The sequence below is a fragment of the Camarhynchus parvulus genome, chromosome Z, assembly GCF_901933205.1.
Source record: "Camarhynchus parvulus chromosome Z, STF_HiC, whole genome shotgun sequence".
Taxonomy (NCBI): Eukaryota; Metazoa; Chordata; class Aves; order Passeriformes; family Thraupidae; genus Camarhynchus; species Camarhynchus parvulus.
This window is the reverse complement of record NC_044601.1, coordinates 6,100,501-6,118,046: the sequence shown is the minus strand read 5'-3', so window position 1 is coordinate 6,118,046 and position 17,546 is coordinate 6,100,501. Positions and strand designations below refer to the sequence as shown.

Genomic DNA, 17,546 nt, shown 5'->3' with positions numbered 1-17,546 from the left:
TCTATCATTTTCAGATGAAACAACTGTGACCAACTCTGCTTGAGTCAAAAACCAATTTTTGAGCCAAAAACCAATTCAAGAGTAGCTACAAAAACAATAAACAATTTTATTAGGAAAAAGTGGATGCTGTTTTGAAGCACCACCATGGAAGGAGAGGGCACGAAAAAGAAACATATTTGGACCCTTTTTTCTGTATTCTTACCTAAACAATTGTTTAGCTATTTTATTTTTTTAAGGGAGTGCAAGGGAAATATGCCTCTGCTTCACAAATTGAGACAGAACATTATTTCAAGACAGTGGAAATGATAGCTTGGTAAAACAGGCAGGAATTTAAAACAATGAAAAACTAACATCTTTCCATTAAAATTTCATGCACTGTGTTTTCAGAAGGTGCTGCTGTTCAACTAACACCAACATCCCCACTGCAAACACACAGCAACAAAAAACTGCCTCAGCCTCAGATCCCGTGTGCATCAAAATTCACAACAACCAGGCAGTTTTTGCTTACACTCCCAGATTTTCTGAGGCAAGATCAAAACCTGTTATTGTATTAGGAAATGGGTCATTACTCAATTTAACTTTCATCTGCAGGGGAGTGATACTCACAGAAAAGCAGCGAGTCAGTGAGGGAGCTGACAGTACTCTCTTGCAGGATTCCTCTGCTTAGGGAAGCTTCCTAAATAATTTTTGTTAGTGATGATGAATTCGTTATGTGTCAAAGGCAGGCTCTGGAGCACTGATTTAACCCCTTAGTTTTTACTGAAGGCTTAACAGAGAGAGCTGGGAATATAATTCAGGGAACAGAGCAGGACTCTCTGAAACGCAACATTTTTCTATCATAAACTCTCATCCACAGCTAATTTACAGCTCAGACAGGGTCTTTGCTCCTGTTCATGGTTTAATGGTTTAGGGGTTACAATGGTGGTGCTGGATTGATGGTTGGTCTGGTTGATCTTAAAAGTCTCTTCCAACCTTGATGGTTCTATGATTCTATGATGGTGACATCACACAAATTTTTTGTCACAGAATATAATCATGGTGTGTCTGTCAGATGCCTATTTTCTGGACAACTTGCAACAGAGAGCTCCTATACTCTGTCTGTCCTTCTAATAATCTATCTGTATTTTGCCAGAGTAAAATCAATGATTCTACAGATGCTTCAGACTTTGCTACCTAAATGATAGAATGCAGCCTAAATAAAGAATTTAAAAGGCAAAATAAACCAAGATTTTATGCTGCCTTATTTAATTTCTAGGCTTAAATTCAATTACTACTATAAACATTTCCATAAAATGAATTGCACAGGAAAGCTTTGCAAAGTCAAAAGCAATTTAGGAAGGGCAATGCTGAAATGTACAATTTAGTAGCATTATTAATGTGAATAATGCATTTAATTTGAAATGATTTAGGGAAAAAACTGAGTTAGAGTGTGACTCCTGGAATGGCCATCAAATACTGCTGGAAGACAACTCTGAGTAGGAAATCAAGGCATTGCTCCTAATACAATTTCTGTAAAATACGTGTTTGTTAGCACTGTAAAAAAACAGATTGGCAACATACGAAGATTAAAAAAAAAAAAAAAAAAAAAAAAAATAGAAAGAAAAAAAGCTTTTTGTTCATCTTGTCATCTTGAGTAGCACACTGTCCTAAAAGCAAATAGTGACCACTAGTAGCAAAACTAAGCCTATGGTTTATGGGTAATTGAAGAAGTGAATAAAGTGACCTGTTTAAGATTCTAGCCTAGGCAATGCAAAGTCAGTACATTCAGCAGTGTGAAAATTAGAAGTGGGCATCAGTCTTCATCCCCTTTTGCCTTTGACTGAAATGTTCAGAGCTCTTTGTCCATTATTACCTTATCCTACCACCTGGCTGCTTTTTTGCAGGAAAATTTATCTGTAGCAAGTGTGTCCGGCAAAGAGTGGGAAAGATCTGTGTTAATCATTTATTCCCAAGCTGCCTTGAGATGCATCCTGTGAGCTACCAGGCTGTGTGAACAGAGTGTGACACTGTGAAGCTGCTCATCAAGGTAGGGACAAGAGCAAGGAGGTGCCAAAACCCAGTGTCCAAATTAAGTTCTTCAAGTAGAAGCGACAGCTGCCAGAAAAAAAATGTTTTTGCATTGGAAAGATAAAATGGTCAATACTGACTATAAATATATTTTTTTTATCCCAATAGAAAGCACAAAAAAAGGGCTGATCTCTACACAATTTTTATTTTGTTATCTGAAATGTATGAACTTCAGAATTGTGAGAAATTCTAATAAAAAACCAGCACCAGCTTTGCATCTGGAGAAGCACAGACCAACTTTGTGGCTGTTTCTGTACAGAGCATTGATTTCTTTCATGGTGGCCTAGTGGTTTCTAATAAAGCTGCAGAGAAATACAGGTGTCTTCTGTTTATAATGTGATATATTTCAGTTCACAGCTCCCACAGAACACCCTGTATCTCCAAGCCCACTCACAATACATGGCTTGGCAATCCAACCCTTCCAGAAGTCATGCAATTTCCTCATTATGTTAATTACCAGATTGGTCTGAAATGAACATTTCATCCTATTCCAATTTTGCGTCTTCCTAGCCATTATTTAATTAAGATGTTGTTAAGCATTTTCTGGGGTTGTTTGTTTGTTTGTTTCTTTTTTTTTTTGGTTTTGTGTTGTTTTGTTTTGTTTTTCACTCAGTGTGGGTGTTAAAATAATTAAACTATAGACCACATATACATCTCTTATTTGGCTACTTTAACCAGAACTGGAATTAATAAATGCTTTGCTAACGACACAAATTGTGAAAAGAAAATTAAACAATCCACACATTTTTCTCCTTTTGAGTTGTTGAACAGATCTCCGCACAAGTTGTTGAATTGCTAGGGTATAGTGATTTTTTTACCTAGAAAGATTTTTCAGAATTCATTGCAAATGAACAGATTGTTACATCAAAAAAAGGGGGAGAAAAGTCAGGTGGAATAACAGACAAGACAAGAAGAAAATACCACGTGAGAGAGTAAAAAACATTCCTTATTCTTCAGATGAATGCCAGCATTGAAACAAATTCAGCCAACCAATACTAGATGGAAAATAATGTTCTCTTCCCATATTAAAAAAAAACCGGAAAGAGTCACCTCATGTAGCTTTCCTGGTTCAAATATTTTTCTTATAATTTAAGTTAATTGTTCACCTTTCTCTGTGGCTGGCAGAGTAGACACATTTCCGCTTCTGGAAACTAGTCTATAAAAAAGAGTAGAAACTGGGTTTGGCTTAGCTTTTAAAAAAACAACTCTTTGATTTGATCACTTGGAAGCTTAAACACTGGAAATAAATGCAAGAAAATGAATATAAATATAAATGAATATAAGTGATGAATATCATGATGGCATGATAGAGATGCATTTTGTATATGTACAACGAAAAGAGGATAATTATTTGGAATGCAATTTTGCCTTTGTTTTCAAACAAGAGGCGTTTTTATGTGAAAAAGATGGCTATGCATTAAACTGAAAGAATAATTTGATTGCAGCTCTGAGACAAGCTAATGGCATTGGTAAAGAATCCCAGTAATATTGTCTAATACTGGAGATTAGCTTGGCAGGAAAATACCCAACCCAAATCTATTACACCACTGGCAATCACCACATTTTTAAAGCATGTAGGTATAACAGTTGCTCTGCCAATCATCCAACAATCTGTTTCTCACCAACTGCTTTTTCTCTAATAGTGCTTAGCTGGTTCTACAATCAGCAGGAGAAATATTGTAATTTGACATTGCTGTTGCCTCCAAAAAAACCCAACACTTCATCAGTTTTAAGATAAAGTACTGACAATACCCTGGAATGGCTGCAAAGTCAGGGCTGGGACAAGATAAAAAAAAAATTATTCAGAAGGCATGGTTGAGTGGGAGGAGAAAGTTCCAGGTGTTTGGAGACACCAAATGAAATAACAGGACAGAATTTAACTAACAGTAAATAAAGAAAAGGGAGTTTAAGCTGCTGCCCTGATTTCACAATTTATAACAGCAGGAAATTAGTAGTAGAGCGGTCATGGGTTTTGAGAAAAATGTTAATTATTTTGAGTTATGCCCTCAGCTAGGAAAATGAGATATGGAGTGGCAAAAATCTATTTACAAGAGCATTCTCCAACCATCTGAAACATCAGTTGCATTTTTAAAAATAATCTTTACAGCCTCAGTGCCTCATTTTGGGCATAAGGCAGGGAGTTCTCCATCATATCTTTTAATGCCAATTACATGAAAAAATGGTAAGTGGGGTGACCAAATGGAAGAGCAATCCTGGATTGTTTGCAGGAGGAGCCTGAGCACTCCAAAAACTTGCAACATCATCTTCAAGGGAATGACAAGGGTGTCTTTGAGGAAGCATGCAGGGAATTCAGCCCCAAGTTTATGACACAGCTAGGAAAGTACAATTTTAGTTGTGTTGTCTATTTATCTTTCCCTTCATGTCAAGAAAATGCATTTTTTTCATTGCTAATGGTGGTATTTTGTATAAATAAATGTTATTTGTGCAATCTGTAGCTTATAGAGTCTAAGTCACAGCAGATTTTCAACAACTGCAGCATAATTAAGGTGAGTATTTTGTCCCCAAAAATGCACATTCTCTACCTGGAGACACAAAATACTTCACATTCCTACATTACGGATGCAGCAATCCAAAACTCTTTAAACCAAAGAGCTTAATTGTTGATGGCTGCATTTTAGAATGCATAGGAGATTCAGAGTTATCTTTTCTGAGAGAAAACTGAGTAAAAGAGTCTCAGCTCCTGAGAGAGGAGAATTTATCTCTAGAGTTCATCCAAAAGTGCAAGTAGCATTTGATGCACAATTCAAACATCACCTCCCAGCAAACATTATCACAGCAGGTGCTCTGAGATGGATGTCAGCACATCAGCTTTTAAACTGTTGGTAGCCATGGTGTTTAGGCAAGGATACCCCAACAATGACATTTAGTCAGATCAGATCTGTTCAAGCCATCCACACATCCCAAAAATAATCCTAAAAGGCAAACAGCAGGCTTTGCCCCCAGATTTTCAGGCTTTCTTGTGAAAATCAGTGCAAAATATAAAGCAAAAAGTGCAAAATATAAAAAAAAAAAGTGAAAAATACAAAGCAAGAAAGGTCTGTGGAGAACATTCAAAGGGCATGGAAAGCTGACATGGTAAATATGATATTGGTAAGCCAGCTACTTCAGCAAAATTCAGAAGTCTGGGCTAAATCTCCAGCTTTAAGCCCATTTCAGGGTACCATGGGATCATCTTTTTTGGGCCTAATTCTTTGTGGAATGGCTGAGGGAGTAGGGCATGCAGGCACATTTGCTTTCACACTCTTTTCCTTACAAATGTGTTTTGACTAAACTCTGTGGAAGCAGCAGCAGGATGATAAACCTTTCAGTCAATGTGTTGTAAGGCTTCAGTATAATACTCTGCGTTTTAAGGAAAAGAAAAACCACCAAAAAACCCACAGAGAGCTACCAGCAGGGAGAACAAGAATGAACAGATGAATTCAAATGATAGACATGTCTCTGTTACAGAATCATTACCTACACTGGAAGCACATGAGACTGTCTCGAGTCATGGCCTGAATTCAGAACAACCAGCCTGTAGCAGAAGGTAATGACCACCTTAAGTACTGAAAAAATAAGTGGATTTAATGCCTTTTGGGGTTTAGTTTTGCTGGATTTTTTTTTTTTTTTTTTTTTTTTACTTTTTTTCTCAAACATGAGATGTTAGGATCCTTTTTTGAGGAAATATCATTATGTATAATGATTTTCAGGAAAAGGTAGATTGTTAATATTCCTGTGGAATTGTTGAACTCAATACATAGCCATATGAAAAGCTAACTAAAAGATGAGTATTTCTTCACAACTTTCTTTTTGACCAGACAATAAAAATTATTCCTTATAGTTCAAAGACTTGAAGAGATGCTGCAATTGATCAGCTTAAATTTGCAGATTCGGGCAAATTCAAATATAGAAAGACTACAACTGCCTGAAAACTTTTAAAATATAAGGATTAACTATGCAGCCCCTTGCCATCTGTAGTTAATTAAAAATACACTGTCATCCACAGGAGCAAGAACACACAACAGGAAATTTCTGTGAAGCCTCTGCACACCCTTGGTTTGACTGATGGGGCTAAAATATGATGCAACCACCTCTCTTTCCTGTAGAAAAACATTTTCATCTGCTTCTCCCCCATAAAACACAGCAATAAAATGTTCATCCTCTCCAGAAGTTACTAACTGCTGTTCCAACATGCTGCTCTAAAAGAATTTCAGCAGATTTTAGGATCCCCAGCTATTCCAAAGTTAAATAGATAGGGCAATTTCTCCTTCCTTTTATGGAAAGTGTGTAAACTTGTGAGAAAAAAAACCAGTAACCATATTCCTAACTTGCTTAGCAGCTGTAGGCAAAAAAGGCTAATATGTCATAATTTATATGTGGAGACATTGCAGGGGGTTAGTAGCCATGTCTGATGCTATTGAGGCTTCCCACTGAGAGCTGCACTGAAAAGTGGCAGCTGACTGAAAACACTGCTATTTTCAACAGTTCAAAAAATGTAAATGTGTCAGTGGCTGGTCAAACAAGCTCCCACGCTGGTGATTTATTGAAATGCCCCACATTAGTGAGTTGTATGAATCACTCCTGGGCTGAAAACAACCCCTGTGCACAGGTTTGTAATGGATTCAGGGGCTGAATCAGTCTTACTGGCTCCAGAAGGTAATTTTGGGCAGCCTCAATTAGACAAAGAACATTTCTACATGCGGGATTCACTAAGGTGCACACAGCTGAAAGTAAATATGCTTTTCCAGCAAGCCTTGGAAAGGCAGAGGGGAGGAAAATAAACTCATCTCTCTCAACAAATGAGGGGAATTCAGCGAATCAGATCTGCAACCACCATTTTTGTTCATTAACAAAGGAGAACTGGGGCTAGTGGAGGCATCCCCTAGTAGATTTTCCTGCAGCTGTGACAATAAAAACATGAAGATATGTTGGGCTTTCAGAGCTCATGGCAGAGTTGGGAGGTTTACAGCCAGAAACAGAAGATTTTGAATATAAAACTGAACCAGAGAACCATCCCCATGCCTGAAACACAGAGAAGACAAAGGTCTGGGAAAATCCATGTGAAAATTTACCTGCAACCACTGTGACTGGTCATTGTGGCCGGAGGTCCAGGCATTAACTTTGCCTTGCTTGTCCAGCCGGGCTTTCCTGGGCTCCCAGGCAAACATGTCCATGTTGAGGGTACGGAAAACGCTGGAGGCAGTGATCTGGAAATCCTGGATATGTCCTGATTTCATCCCCAGGGGCTCAGAGCAACCTGGAACAGCAGGGCAAGATCAGTGCACTGCCTGCTTATCTCTGTCAGGGGTTTAGTTTTTTTGTTATGGCAGAGAAAGCCTGCAATACTTGAAGAAAAAGATGTAATCAAGACTATTGTTGAAGACACTTGAAAACAAATAAATGAAAAATAGTCAATTCTAGGCACTTTGTTTCAACAATTGCTTGGGTGAGTCAAAATCAAGATAGAGAATTCAACATATTTTTTCCTGGCATAAATTTATGAAGCGAAACAAAATGAAAAGATGACTTTTGTCTGTGCTTATCTTATTTTTATTTTCCTCTCCCGCAGGAAAATATTGTTTCCCCTGTTCTGTTTGATTTTCCTTATGCTTTTATGCCACCTCACATCCACCATGTGTTTGCTTCCTGAAAAAACATTATTTTTTTCTTAAAAACCAGTGCTGCAGTAAAATGTTAAAAAGCACTGAGCTCTTTTACACTTCTGAATTATTTGACATCTAGGTAAAAATCCAGAAAGCCCAAAATCCCACTGAAGGAGGGAGAGCCCACAGAAAAACAATTGTGGAGGGAGGATAGTAGGAGGATATCACTTAGGAGAAATTGATACTTAATGGCTTATTTGTTTGTGGACATCCCACACCATTGAGTTATTTTGCTGTATAAAAGATAGATCTTGGGCTTCTCCCTTCTCTATTCTGCGTGAAAAAAAGATAAAAATAAAAATTGATAAGTTGCTCTGTGTTCCTCTGCCTTGCTGCTGTGTGCTGGGAATGTGGAAGGTGCATTCAGATGCAGAAGGGGGAGGAGACAAGATGAGGCAGCACTGAAACAGCAGGATTGGAAAGCAGAGAAGGCAGATGAACTGTATGGTTCTAAGACTTAAACAAAGAAATTTAAACAAAGATTTAAAAAAAAATCAGAAAAAGGGAAATGGCTGAGAGAGAGAAGGCTGCTAAGAGGACAGGAAAGTTGGGTGTATGGCTGCAGGAGTGGAGTGACACTTGATAATTGGGGTAAAGTGAAAGATGGAAAAGATGGAGATAGGAACATAAAAAAATAAGCTGTTTTCTCATTTCCTTCCGGTCGCAGCAGTCAAAAACCTGCATATGTGCACTTATATTATTAACAACATGAACTTTAATGCAGCATCTCCTGTATTTAAAATTTGAATATTGACATAATTAATGTTAAATTAAAAAAAACAAAAAAAACCAAAAAAAACCCCAAACAAACAAATGGAAAGCCAAAAGAAAATAGAGTTAACTTTTGAAAAAAACCCAGTCTTACATAACTGATTCTCAGTGCACAAATGGAAATGGCACTGCCTTGTCTGTGGAACAGACTCATTCAAAAACACAACAAAACAATTTTCCTGGGAGTGGGAAGAAGCAATTGGTAATAGAAATAAGAGAGACTAATCTGCTACTTTGGAGAGGGACTTTGCTTATTGTTAAATTCTGAAGTATCACTCCAGGATCACAAGGACTGTCAGCAAGAATGTTTCATCCGAGGAATGCTAAGAGGCTCCTGTCACAAAACCATGGGTTGTCAAAGCTGTGACTCAGTGCTGGCCCAATCCATCAAAACCAGTTCTATCTTTTCTGGGTATTATTATTGATTTATGAAGCAACAGCTGTGCCTGCCTGTGTGCCTGTGCATGCGTGCATGAATTAATGGGATTTTACACTCGCCTGCCTTCTCCGTGGCCCCAAAGGGGGTGGGAAGACAGTTGTTAAAGGCAATGGGAGAAAGTGAGAAGAACAGTGAGAATCTGAAGAGGCAAACGTGGTGCACACAGGTGTCAGGATGTCTTGGTGCTGTGTCACAGAGAGGCAGCAGCTTCCCAGACCCTGCCACAGGAGATCGTGGCTGTTCGGATGACAGAGACAGCGCAAAGGATGGGGTCATCCAACCAACACACGGCTTTGTGTCATCCCTCACAGGTGTGTGTTTATAACAATGCTTATGTCTCCCTGAAACATCTCCTCTTCACTGCACTGTACCTTTAAATTTGCTTTTCAATGTCCCTGTGAGAGGATTCAATTCCCATTTTTCTTTTTTGAAATCTGTTGAAGTCAGAGATAGCTGATGCAGAAACATGGCTACACCCAATGGAGCATCTTAGGCTGGAATGTTTGAGATGCTTTGGATGCCTCCATCTGTGATAAATTATACCTGATACCTCTGTATGTTCAAATCTAACCAGGTGTAAGTGTGCAGGTCCTATTTGGTCTAGCTTGATGGAACAGGAGAACAGAAATAATGAGAAAGAGTGGGGATTAGCACCTGAAAATTGGAGGAATAAAATAAAGGCTTTTCGCTGACTCTTCAGATGGCAGAATCTTTTACTCTTCAGTCTGCAGCCATGCTGTGACCCTCATCTACCTCTTCCTTTGGAAAAGCCAAGACCCTCAAAGGAAATATTCAATATCCAATGCAGCAAAGGCAAACCCACAAATGGATCTGCATGCGACACTCTGCATGAATCTTGTCTTGGACAAAGATCCGTGTAGTGTTGGCAAAAGCAACAAACATCAATTATTTGAGGGCAAAGGTAATTTTCTTTTTATTTATACTGTGATATTTTTTGTTTCTAAAAATTGAGATTTTAAAAAATTTTCTTCATATTTTTGAATCATAGAATGGTTCAGGTAGATAGGGACCTTAAGATCATCTAGCTGCAAATCCAATTCCAATTCCTTTGCCATGGGCAGGGACACTTTTCATTAAACCTTAACGCTTTAAAGCCCCATCCAACCTGGCCTATAAATAACAAATATAGAATTCCTTTCCCGATTACAGCGTTCTGAGGACAAATGAGGAAAGGGGAACCTATCTTTAACTGTAGGTTTGATAAAGTCCCCCTGTGCATCAGTTCTGTGTGAATAGTGCCTACAGGGACTGTTAGTGATGCCTCAGGCTTTAACTTTTCTATTTTTCAGATTTTGTGCTGCTTTAGTGTGTGGGTCTGAGCTTCATATGAGAGGATGGTGAGCTCTGTGCACAGAGCAGGGAGACAAAACAATTCCTGCTCGAGCTGGGCACCAAGGACAAATGATCCAAATCTCAGCCCCGGAGCACAAACACCGTGGGCTGGAGAGAGAAAAACAAGCAGGGTGGGACTGCAGGGGCTAAAGCTGGAATGGGACAATGAACTGCAAGGTGCAAATGGAGCAGAACTGATCCCAGGGACAGACCCCAGGAGAGCTTGTGCATTTTGGGGCCATTTTGGTTCATCTTGGGTGCAGCCCTGGCTGGGCTCTTGTGCTGCCCAAGGTCAATTCATTGAGGAGATCCTTTGAATAAATCCCTGCTTTAGTCTTTAACTCTGCCCAGCCTCTGTCCCAGGGCATCATTAGGATAAAGAAATAGCTACCAGGAAACAGCGTGCCTGAAGGAGATGAAAATTACACACTTAGGAACTTTCTCTGAGTGAGTCCCATGGGGATGTTTAGGTTCTGGGGGCCAACATCCCTCTGCAGGAACTGAGAAACCTCAAATATCAAGATCTGGCTGAATTGGTGCACACGGGAACCAACAAACATGACCGTAAGCAGCACACAGCAGGAAGGCAGATGCTGGAGTGCAAGAGTGAGTTCCATGAGTGAGTGGCACTGTTGTGTGAGCACTGATCTGCTGTTAAAAACAACAGCTTGATGCTGCTATTAATAACAGCCTAATGAATAGAGGCATTCTAATAAGCAGTAGCTGTGATCTGCTTCTCCCCTCACATCAATACCCTGTGGAGAGAAGGGAGGGCAGGACACAGATGTGCAAAACACCAGCAAGGCAGGAGCGCAGGGCCATGAAAATTAATGCCTAATTTATTGATGGTTGGCTCCACTAGCATTGATCCTGGTTTTCAATGAGATCTGACTGTGGGTCCTGGTAAGTGAAGCTATTTATGAGGCTAAAGCAGATTGCATTGAACATTTTGCTGAAGTTTGTCCTAAGGAGTTAGCTTTTATGATCCAATGCTGCAAGTCTCCCTCTGTTTATCACTCACTTTTCTCTCTCACCAGGCCATGTTAGAGAAGGCAGACCCCTCAAATTGCCTTTCCACCCAAGTCAGACCACCTGGAATTAAGAGTGAATTAGTCTGTGTAATTACACCTTTCCTTCAGTAAGGCTGAAATTGCTCTGCTGAGCCTCAGCTATCCACAGTTTTAAGAGATGATGACCTTGACACTGTTAGGAGACCACTGAAATTAATTCACTTCACTGGCTTTTACAGTTCTTTGAGCAAAACAATTCCTAGTCATTCTGGCAAGGACTTACTCTAAATTGTGGTTCCAGAAGTGGAAGACATTAAAAAAAATCTAATAGAACAAAGCAGCTAGACAGGATTTTCTATTTACTCTTAAACCTATCTATATTGGAGAAGGGCTACACCAAGATTAATGCATTAACTTTTCATTTCTGAATCTGATTTTAACTGAGAATTGTTTAACTCCAGCTGTTTTGATGTATCACTCATGCACTGGATGACTATTGTTAGTAAAGAGGCAGCCACATAAAAATCACTCCTAAATGAATCAGTGGGGTGCTCCCACCAGTAAAAAGGTTTATCGCTTGGAAAAGGATAAAAGATTACATGCTTTTTTGAATTTGTAAGGGAACACAGTTCTTGCAGAAGGTGGCTAGAGGTCAGGCTTTACATTTCAGAGCTTTAATAAGAATCTGAGGGGAGGTTTATATTGGGTCCACTTTTTCATTTACTTTTTGCTACAAGATGCTATCCCTGCTTCTGCTAAACCCAGAAAACAAATCCAAACTGAAATTTGATTAAAGCAGCCCAGCCAAGTTGTATCTTATTGGACTGGTCCTCGACAGCAGGGGAAGCAGGCTTATCCCTCTGAGGATGTCACACAGCGCAGGGGTGGTGTCACCCCATAGCCACAGGAGGAATTTCCCAAATCAGGTGTGACAATTATGGCTGCCAAGGGTCCCCAGCAGCTCTGGGGCTCAGGAACAATTTTCAGGCGTTGGGTGAGGCTCCCTGCCTTGTAGTCTGCTCAGGGTGGCACATATGAGTCCACATAGCCATCAATACATGTTAAAACTGCTAAATGACCATCCCTGGAGGTGTCCAAGGACTGGATGTGGCACTCAGTGCTCTTGGCTGTGTTGCAAGGTGGAGATCTCTCACAGGCTGGACCTGATGATCTCAGACCTCTTCTCCAGCCTCATTGGTTCTGTGATTCCTATGACCAACTGGAGATTAACCCACACAGGAAAAAATTATGGAGTGTTAATGGTTTAATACCACACAGCCTTATTGGGACACATTCCTGACCCACTGCAAGTGGCCATCATCACTCAGCTGAGCCAAGTGTTGCACTGGTGAGGGCACACCTCGAGTGCTGTGTCCAGTTCTGGGCCCCCAAATTTAGGAAGGACATTGAGACACTGAAGCACATCCAGATGAGGAAATGAGGCTGGAGAGGGGCTGGGAACACAAACCCTGTGAGGAACCACTGAGGGATCTGAAGGTGCTCAGCCTGGAGAAAAGGAGACTCAGGGGTGACCTCATCACTCTCTACAAATCCCTGAAATGTGGCTGTGCTCAACTGGGGTAGGGCTTTTCTCCAGGCAGCACTGACAGAACCACAGCACACAGTCTCAAGTTGCGCCAAGGAAAATATAGGTTAGATATCAGGAAAAAGTTTTTACTGAAAGAGTGAGAAAGTTCTGGAATGTTCTGCCTAGGGAGGTGGTGGAGCCCCCATCCCTGGGTGTGTTTAACACAGCCTGGATGCGGCACTGGGTGCCAGGGTTTAGTTGAGCTGTTGGGGCTGGGCTGGACTCGATGATCTTGAAGGGCTCTTCCAACCTGGTAATTATGTGATTTTTTAAATTTGATAAAGAGGATGAAAGCAACTGGACAAACTCAGGCTGGCCGAGTGCATCTCGCAGGGGTGACAAAGCGCGCGCGGTCGGGAGCAGCTGGAGGGGATGGAGAGGATGGAGGGCTGGGGGCTGTGGAGATCCCACCTGTGAGCTCGCAGCCAAGCAGCTCCATCCTGAGGGTGCAGTGCCTCCTGCACACCTGGGGGTACAGCCGGACGTACTGGGCCTTGATGGGCGGCGTGAAGGAGTTGGCGTACGGGGTGTTGTTGTCCACGTTCCCACGGAACACCTGCGGGGAGGCAACGTTTGCACAAGGAAAAACAAATGTGTCAGGAGGACCCCTGGAGTCCCAGTGAGTTCCCTTGTCTCAAAAGCACCTGAATTGTTCTGTCTGTGAGAGGTTTTCCCCAAATTGCAGCTGGTTTAGCGCTGACAGTGCCCAACACAAGTTTTCCCAGCAGAATGTCCTGCTGTGCCACAGTGTGATGGGTTTGCCACCTGGGCCAAACCAAGGTCTCTGTCTTGTCACTCCCAGAAACTGAAGCTCCTAATGCAACTAAATTATGCCTTCTTTTCTTGATTAATGTACGAAATAGTTGCAGTTCAATTAAGCCTGCAACTATTTGCTCTGATTGATGTTTATTTTTTCCCCCCTAGTTCAAGAACCTGATCCAGCTCCCGCTGAAATACACTGTAACCCTCCCACTGATCACAGAGGGGATGAGTTAAACCCATCAGCATTTTTCTATTCACCCTTCCCTGTAAGCAGACATCCCCGTGCTGTGTTTCTCCCCTTCATTTATGCACCTCTTCACACAAAATCTTAATTTCCTAACAGATAAACTACATCTAATGCTGTGCAGTGCCTGAATTCTATGCAAACTTACACAGTAAAACATTTTTTCCTGCTCTGTGTGCACAGCTCCATCAAAAATAAGTGGTAAATATAAACTGTAAACAGACACACCCCGCTGGATGATACTGTTTGTGCAGCACAGAGATTAGCATTGATGAATGGGCTCTGTGTTTCCAAGGGTTAAAGCTAATCTGCCAATGCAATAAAACGAAATTGAAAACAGAGCAATGAGTAATTACTGGTAAACTAATTAATATGAAAATCAGTTAAGTGTAATAAACAGGATTATTCTAGCTTGGGGAAATAGTATTTATGCAACCATCAATTAAAGTATAAGAAATTCTTAGCAGAGAGAGATGCAAATTTGTGGATTTTTTTTTCTCACACAGAAAAATAATAACAGTGAAACCTATATCATACTGCCAGGCAATTAGGCTTAAATACCCAAGACATCTCATACTTCTGAAGGCAGCTAGACCATGAGATGCTTTCAGCAACAGATGACTTTATCTTACCATGTCTTCCTTCGTGCCTTTTACTTTGTACATTGTCCATGACTTCCCATCATTACTGTAGGCAATTTTGTAAGATTTTACGTATTCTGGACTTCCAATCCTCTTGGCACCTTGGGTTATAACTCCAGTGACTCGCATCTTCTTCTGCAGGTTTATCTGAAATAACAGCACACTGTTAATCTGATGGACACAGTCCTTGATTCCTTTAATTCCTTTTTTTATTTTTCCTAAATGAAAGGAAAAAAACCCATAGCTGTAGCATTTAAATGACTGTTTTTATACTTCCATTAATTCTTTTGATCTTTCATGAATTTCATGTGCAAATGTATAAAGCAAATGAATGAAAAAATTGAACCAAAATCTTATTTCCCATATGTGTGCACATTTATTATGGATATGCAGAATATGACTGGGATATTTCTTAATTTCAGCATATAGGGTTACTCCTACATATTTCCTGCCTGAAAGGGAAATGAAATAGTGTGATAGTTTACCAAAAGCTATATCTTCTGTTCTGTTAGAAGCCAATTTGCAATACCATACAAAAGGCCCTCAGTTAGCATCAAGTAAAACTTCCATGTGAAACTAAAACTACATGGAAGTTCTGACAGCAAAGAAATGAGACTTTTTCTTGACTCTCACTGAAAATTCATATTCCTAGTGATCAAGGCTGAAATGCTAATCCTAAAGCAGTCAATACCAAAATATCAATCAGTGGATGTGAACACTCCTTGTGTGCTTGCCTGAACTGAACACAACTCCTTGAAGTACAAAACGAAGATTTGTTCAGAGTGAACAAATTCAGCATCACTCCAGCAGCCTTAATTCTGCCTCCTTTACTCACCTGTGGCATGGGAACCCTGACAACTCAGGGTGAGATATTCAAACCCAACAGCGTCAGACTCAGTCTGTGGCAGCTGCACTCCCTCCATCTCAGCTGAAATCTGTGACTTTTGCACCAAATGAAGCTCAGCAAAGAGCTGCCACACCGTGAGAGCTGTGTGAAGGTGCAGGCAGATGTGCAGTGCAAAGAGATGAGCAGAGAGCAAACAGCTGGGACAGGGTAAATAATAATTTACACTTTATTAGCACTCATCTCCTCAAAATGAGTTTTATCTTTGCTCCCCAGTGGCTGGAGCTGATCCAGGGCAGTCCCCTCTGTTTGGAGCAGCAGTCCCAGCACAGGTGTGGGAGGACTCAGAGGCAGATCTGTCCAAATACCTTAATTGCTTTATTGTTTGCATTGTGGCCTGAAGACTTTCTCCCCCTTGGTAATAAAATCTAACCTCTGTGAAGGATGTAAGATGATCAGGCTTTGGTGTTTTAAGATCTCTCTGTGTGCACAATAGGAAACCTCTGGTTTCTTTGTTCAAACTGTAGAATTCTGTGGTTTCTTCTAGGATTTTTTTCCTTGAATGAGTCTATTTCTCTGAGCTATTTCTCAGCTACTTTTTTGGAATAGTTGGCTTTTGGTCTAGTTTTACCATAGTTCTCCCTATAAGAAATTATTAAGCAGTCACAACCTTTGGATTAACAATGTGTGTTTTTGAGGTTTAGACTCACTGAGAGAGGAGAAGCCTTTTACAAAACCACCAGATTTTTTACAGGATCTTCCCCACATGTACCAGGAAAACTCAGGAATATTTGCAACTCCAGTGGAGAGAACAGACTCACAACAGGAATTCAGAAAGGTATAAATTAGAAGAGATTCATTACTTTTTTCAGCCTTGGAAAACTTCTTTTCCCCAATTCCTGGTCCCCCAGAGGGGAAAAAAATATTAAATAAATGTGTTATATTTGTAAAAGGACAGCTCCAGAGACTACCATTAGTCCCATAAGTACATTAAAAATGTAGCTAACATGGAGTAGTATCCAGTTAAAGATTTATGTAAGTCTCTTATGAGTAGTTCATTCTCTATGTGGAATTTCAGAATATTAATTAACAGGCAAGTAAACCAATTTTCCATGTATTTACAAAATTGCTAATAATGAAGTGAATACCATCTGCAAAAGTAAGTTAGAAGGCACAGGGAAACAGAAACCAGACTGATTATCTGCTGACTGATAGCATCTTCACATTTCACTGCATGGCAAAAGGAAGGTGTAATGCAGCACTAAACAAATTTTGTTTGATCCAGTGATGCAGGTAAGTAATATTTTTTTCAGCTTAACTACCAATTTTTCTATTTCCAGGTAATAATCTTTAGTATTTGGATGAGAATTTATGGGGATTTTATTTCCCTGTTTACTCTCAAAGAATAATTTCTAATGAAACCATGGCATTAACCCCTGGATGTGCTATTCCCATTTGTAGAATCTTTCCTTTTAGAGGATTTCTTGATCCTCTAAAGTGTCCATCCTTTGAGTCACAAACTGAGCTTTATTTTAAGCAGTACTGAACTTGAAGCAACATAAGAAATGAAACCAGTCTGCCTTGTTTTCCAAGCTCTACACATCCTGTCAACGTTTGCAGAAAAATCCCAATGAAGTGGGGAAAAAAAAGGCTTTCAAATGCCCATGGCTTGCTTATATGGAAATCCCTCCTGGGCTAATGCCATGCTTTTCAGTGAATATGGATACATCAGGAATTAATTTTCCCTTTGTATCTTTGGATTCTTTAATGTGATTTAAATTTTTCAAGTTCGACCTCAGCAAAAATTGAAAATACTGCAACTTTAGCAATGGCTGTAACAAAGCAGGATCCAAACTTTTTCTTATTTAATGTACTTCAGTAGGAAGTCCTGAAGAAATGGGAACTACATCCTTTAATTCTAAAAGCTTTTTCAAATGTGTTTTTCTGTGGCAACTGTGAGGGGAAAAACAGCTCAGGAAGTTCTGCTTTGTGGATTAAGACCCAGGACAGAAAATTATACATTTTAATTACATGTGTGATGATGTTTTAAAACAAAGAGGTGAAACTCACCAGGATAGGAACAAAAGAATAACATCTATTTAAAAAAAAGGTAATGGATTTACTTCTTAAGGTTCCTTTATCATTACCTAGATGAACTGGAAAA

General features: G+C 40.0%; 1 protein-coding gene across 2 annotated transcripts in view; it reads right to left on the bottom strand.

The window, feature by feature from the left end:
• The window catches only part of EDIL3 (EGF like repeats and discoidin domains 3), a 239,395-nt gene that overhangs the window by 43,660 nt on the left and 178,189 nt on the right, over nucleotides 1-17,546 (bottom strand). For both annotated transcript variants that reach the window (XM_030968997.1, XM_030968998.1), the window contains 3 exons: nucleotides 14,530-14,685; nucleotides 13,303-13,447; nucleotides 7,140-7,324 (listed from right to left, as the gene is read on the bottom strand). In XM_030968997.1, the coding sequence (XP_030824857.1) occupies nucleotides 7,140-7,324; nucleotides 13,303-13,447; nucleotides 14,530-14,685 (486 nt within the window). The remainder of the gene's footprint in view (nucleotides 1-7,139; nucleotides 7,325-13,302; nucleotides 13,448-14,529; nucleotides 14,686-17,546) is intronic.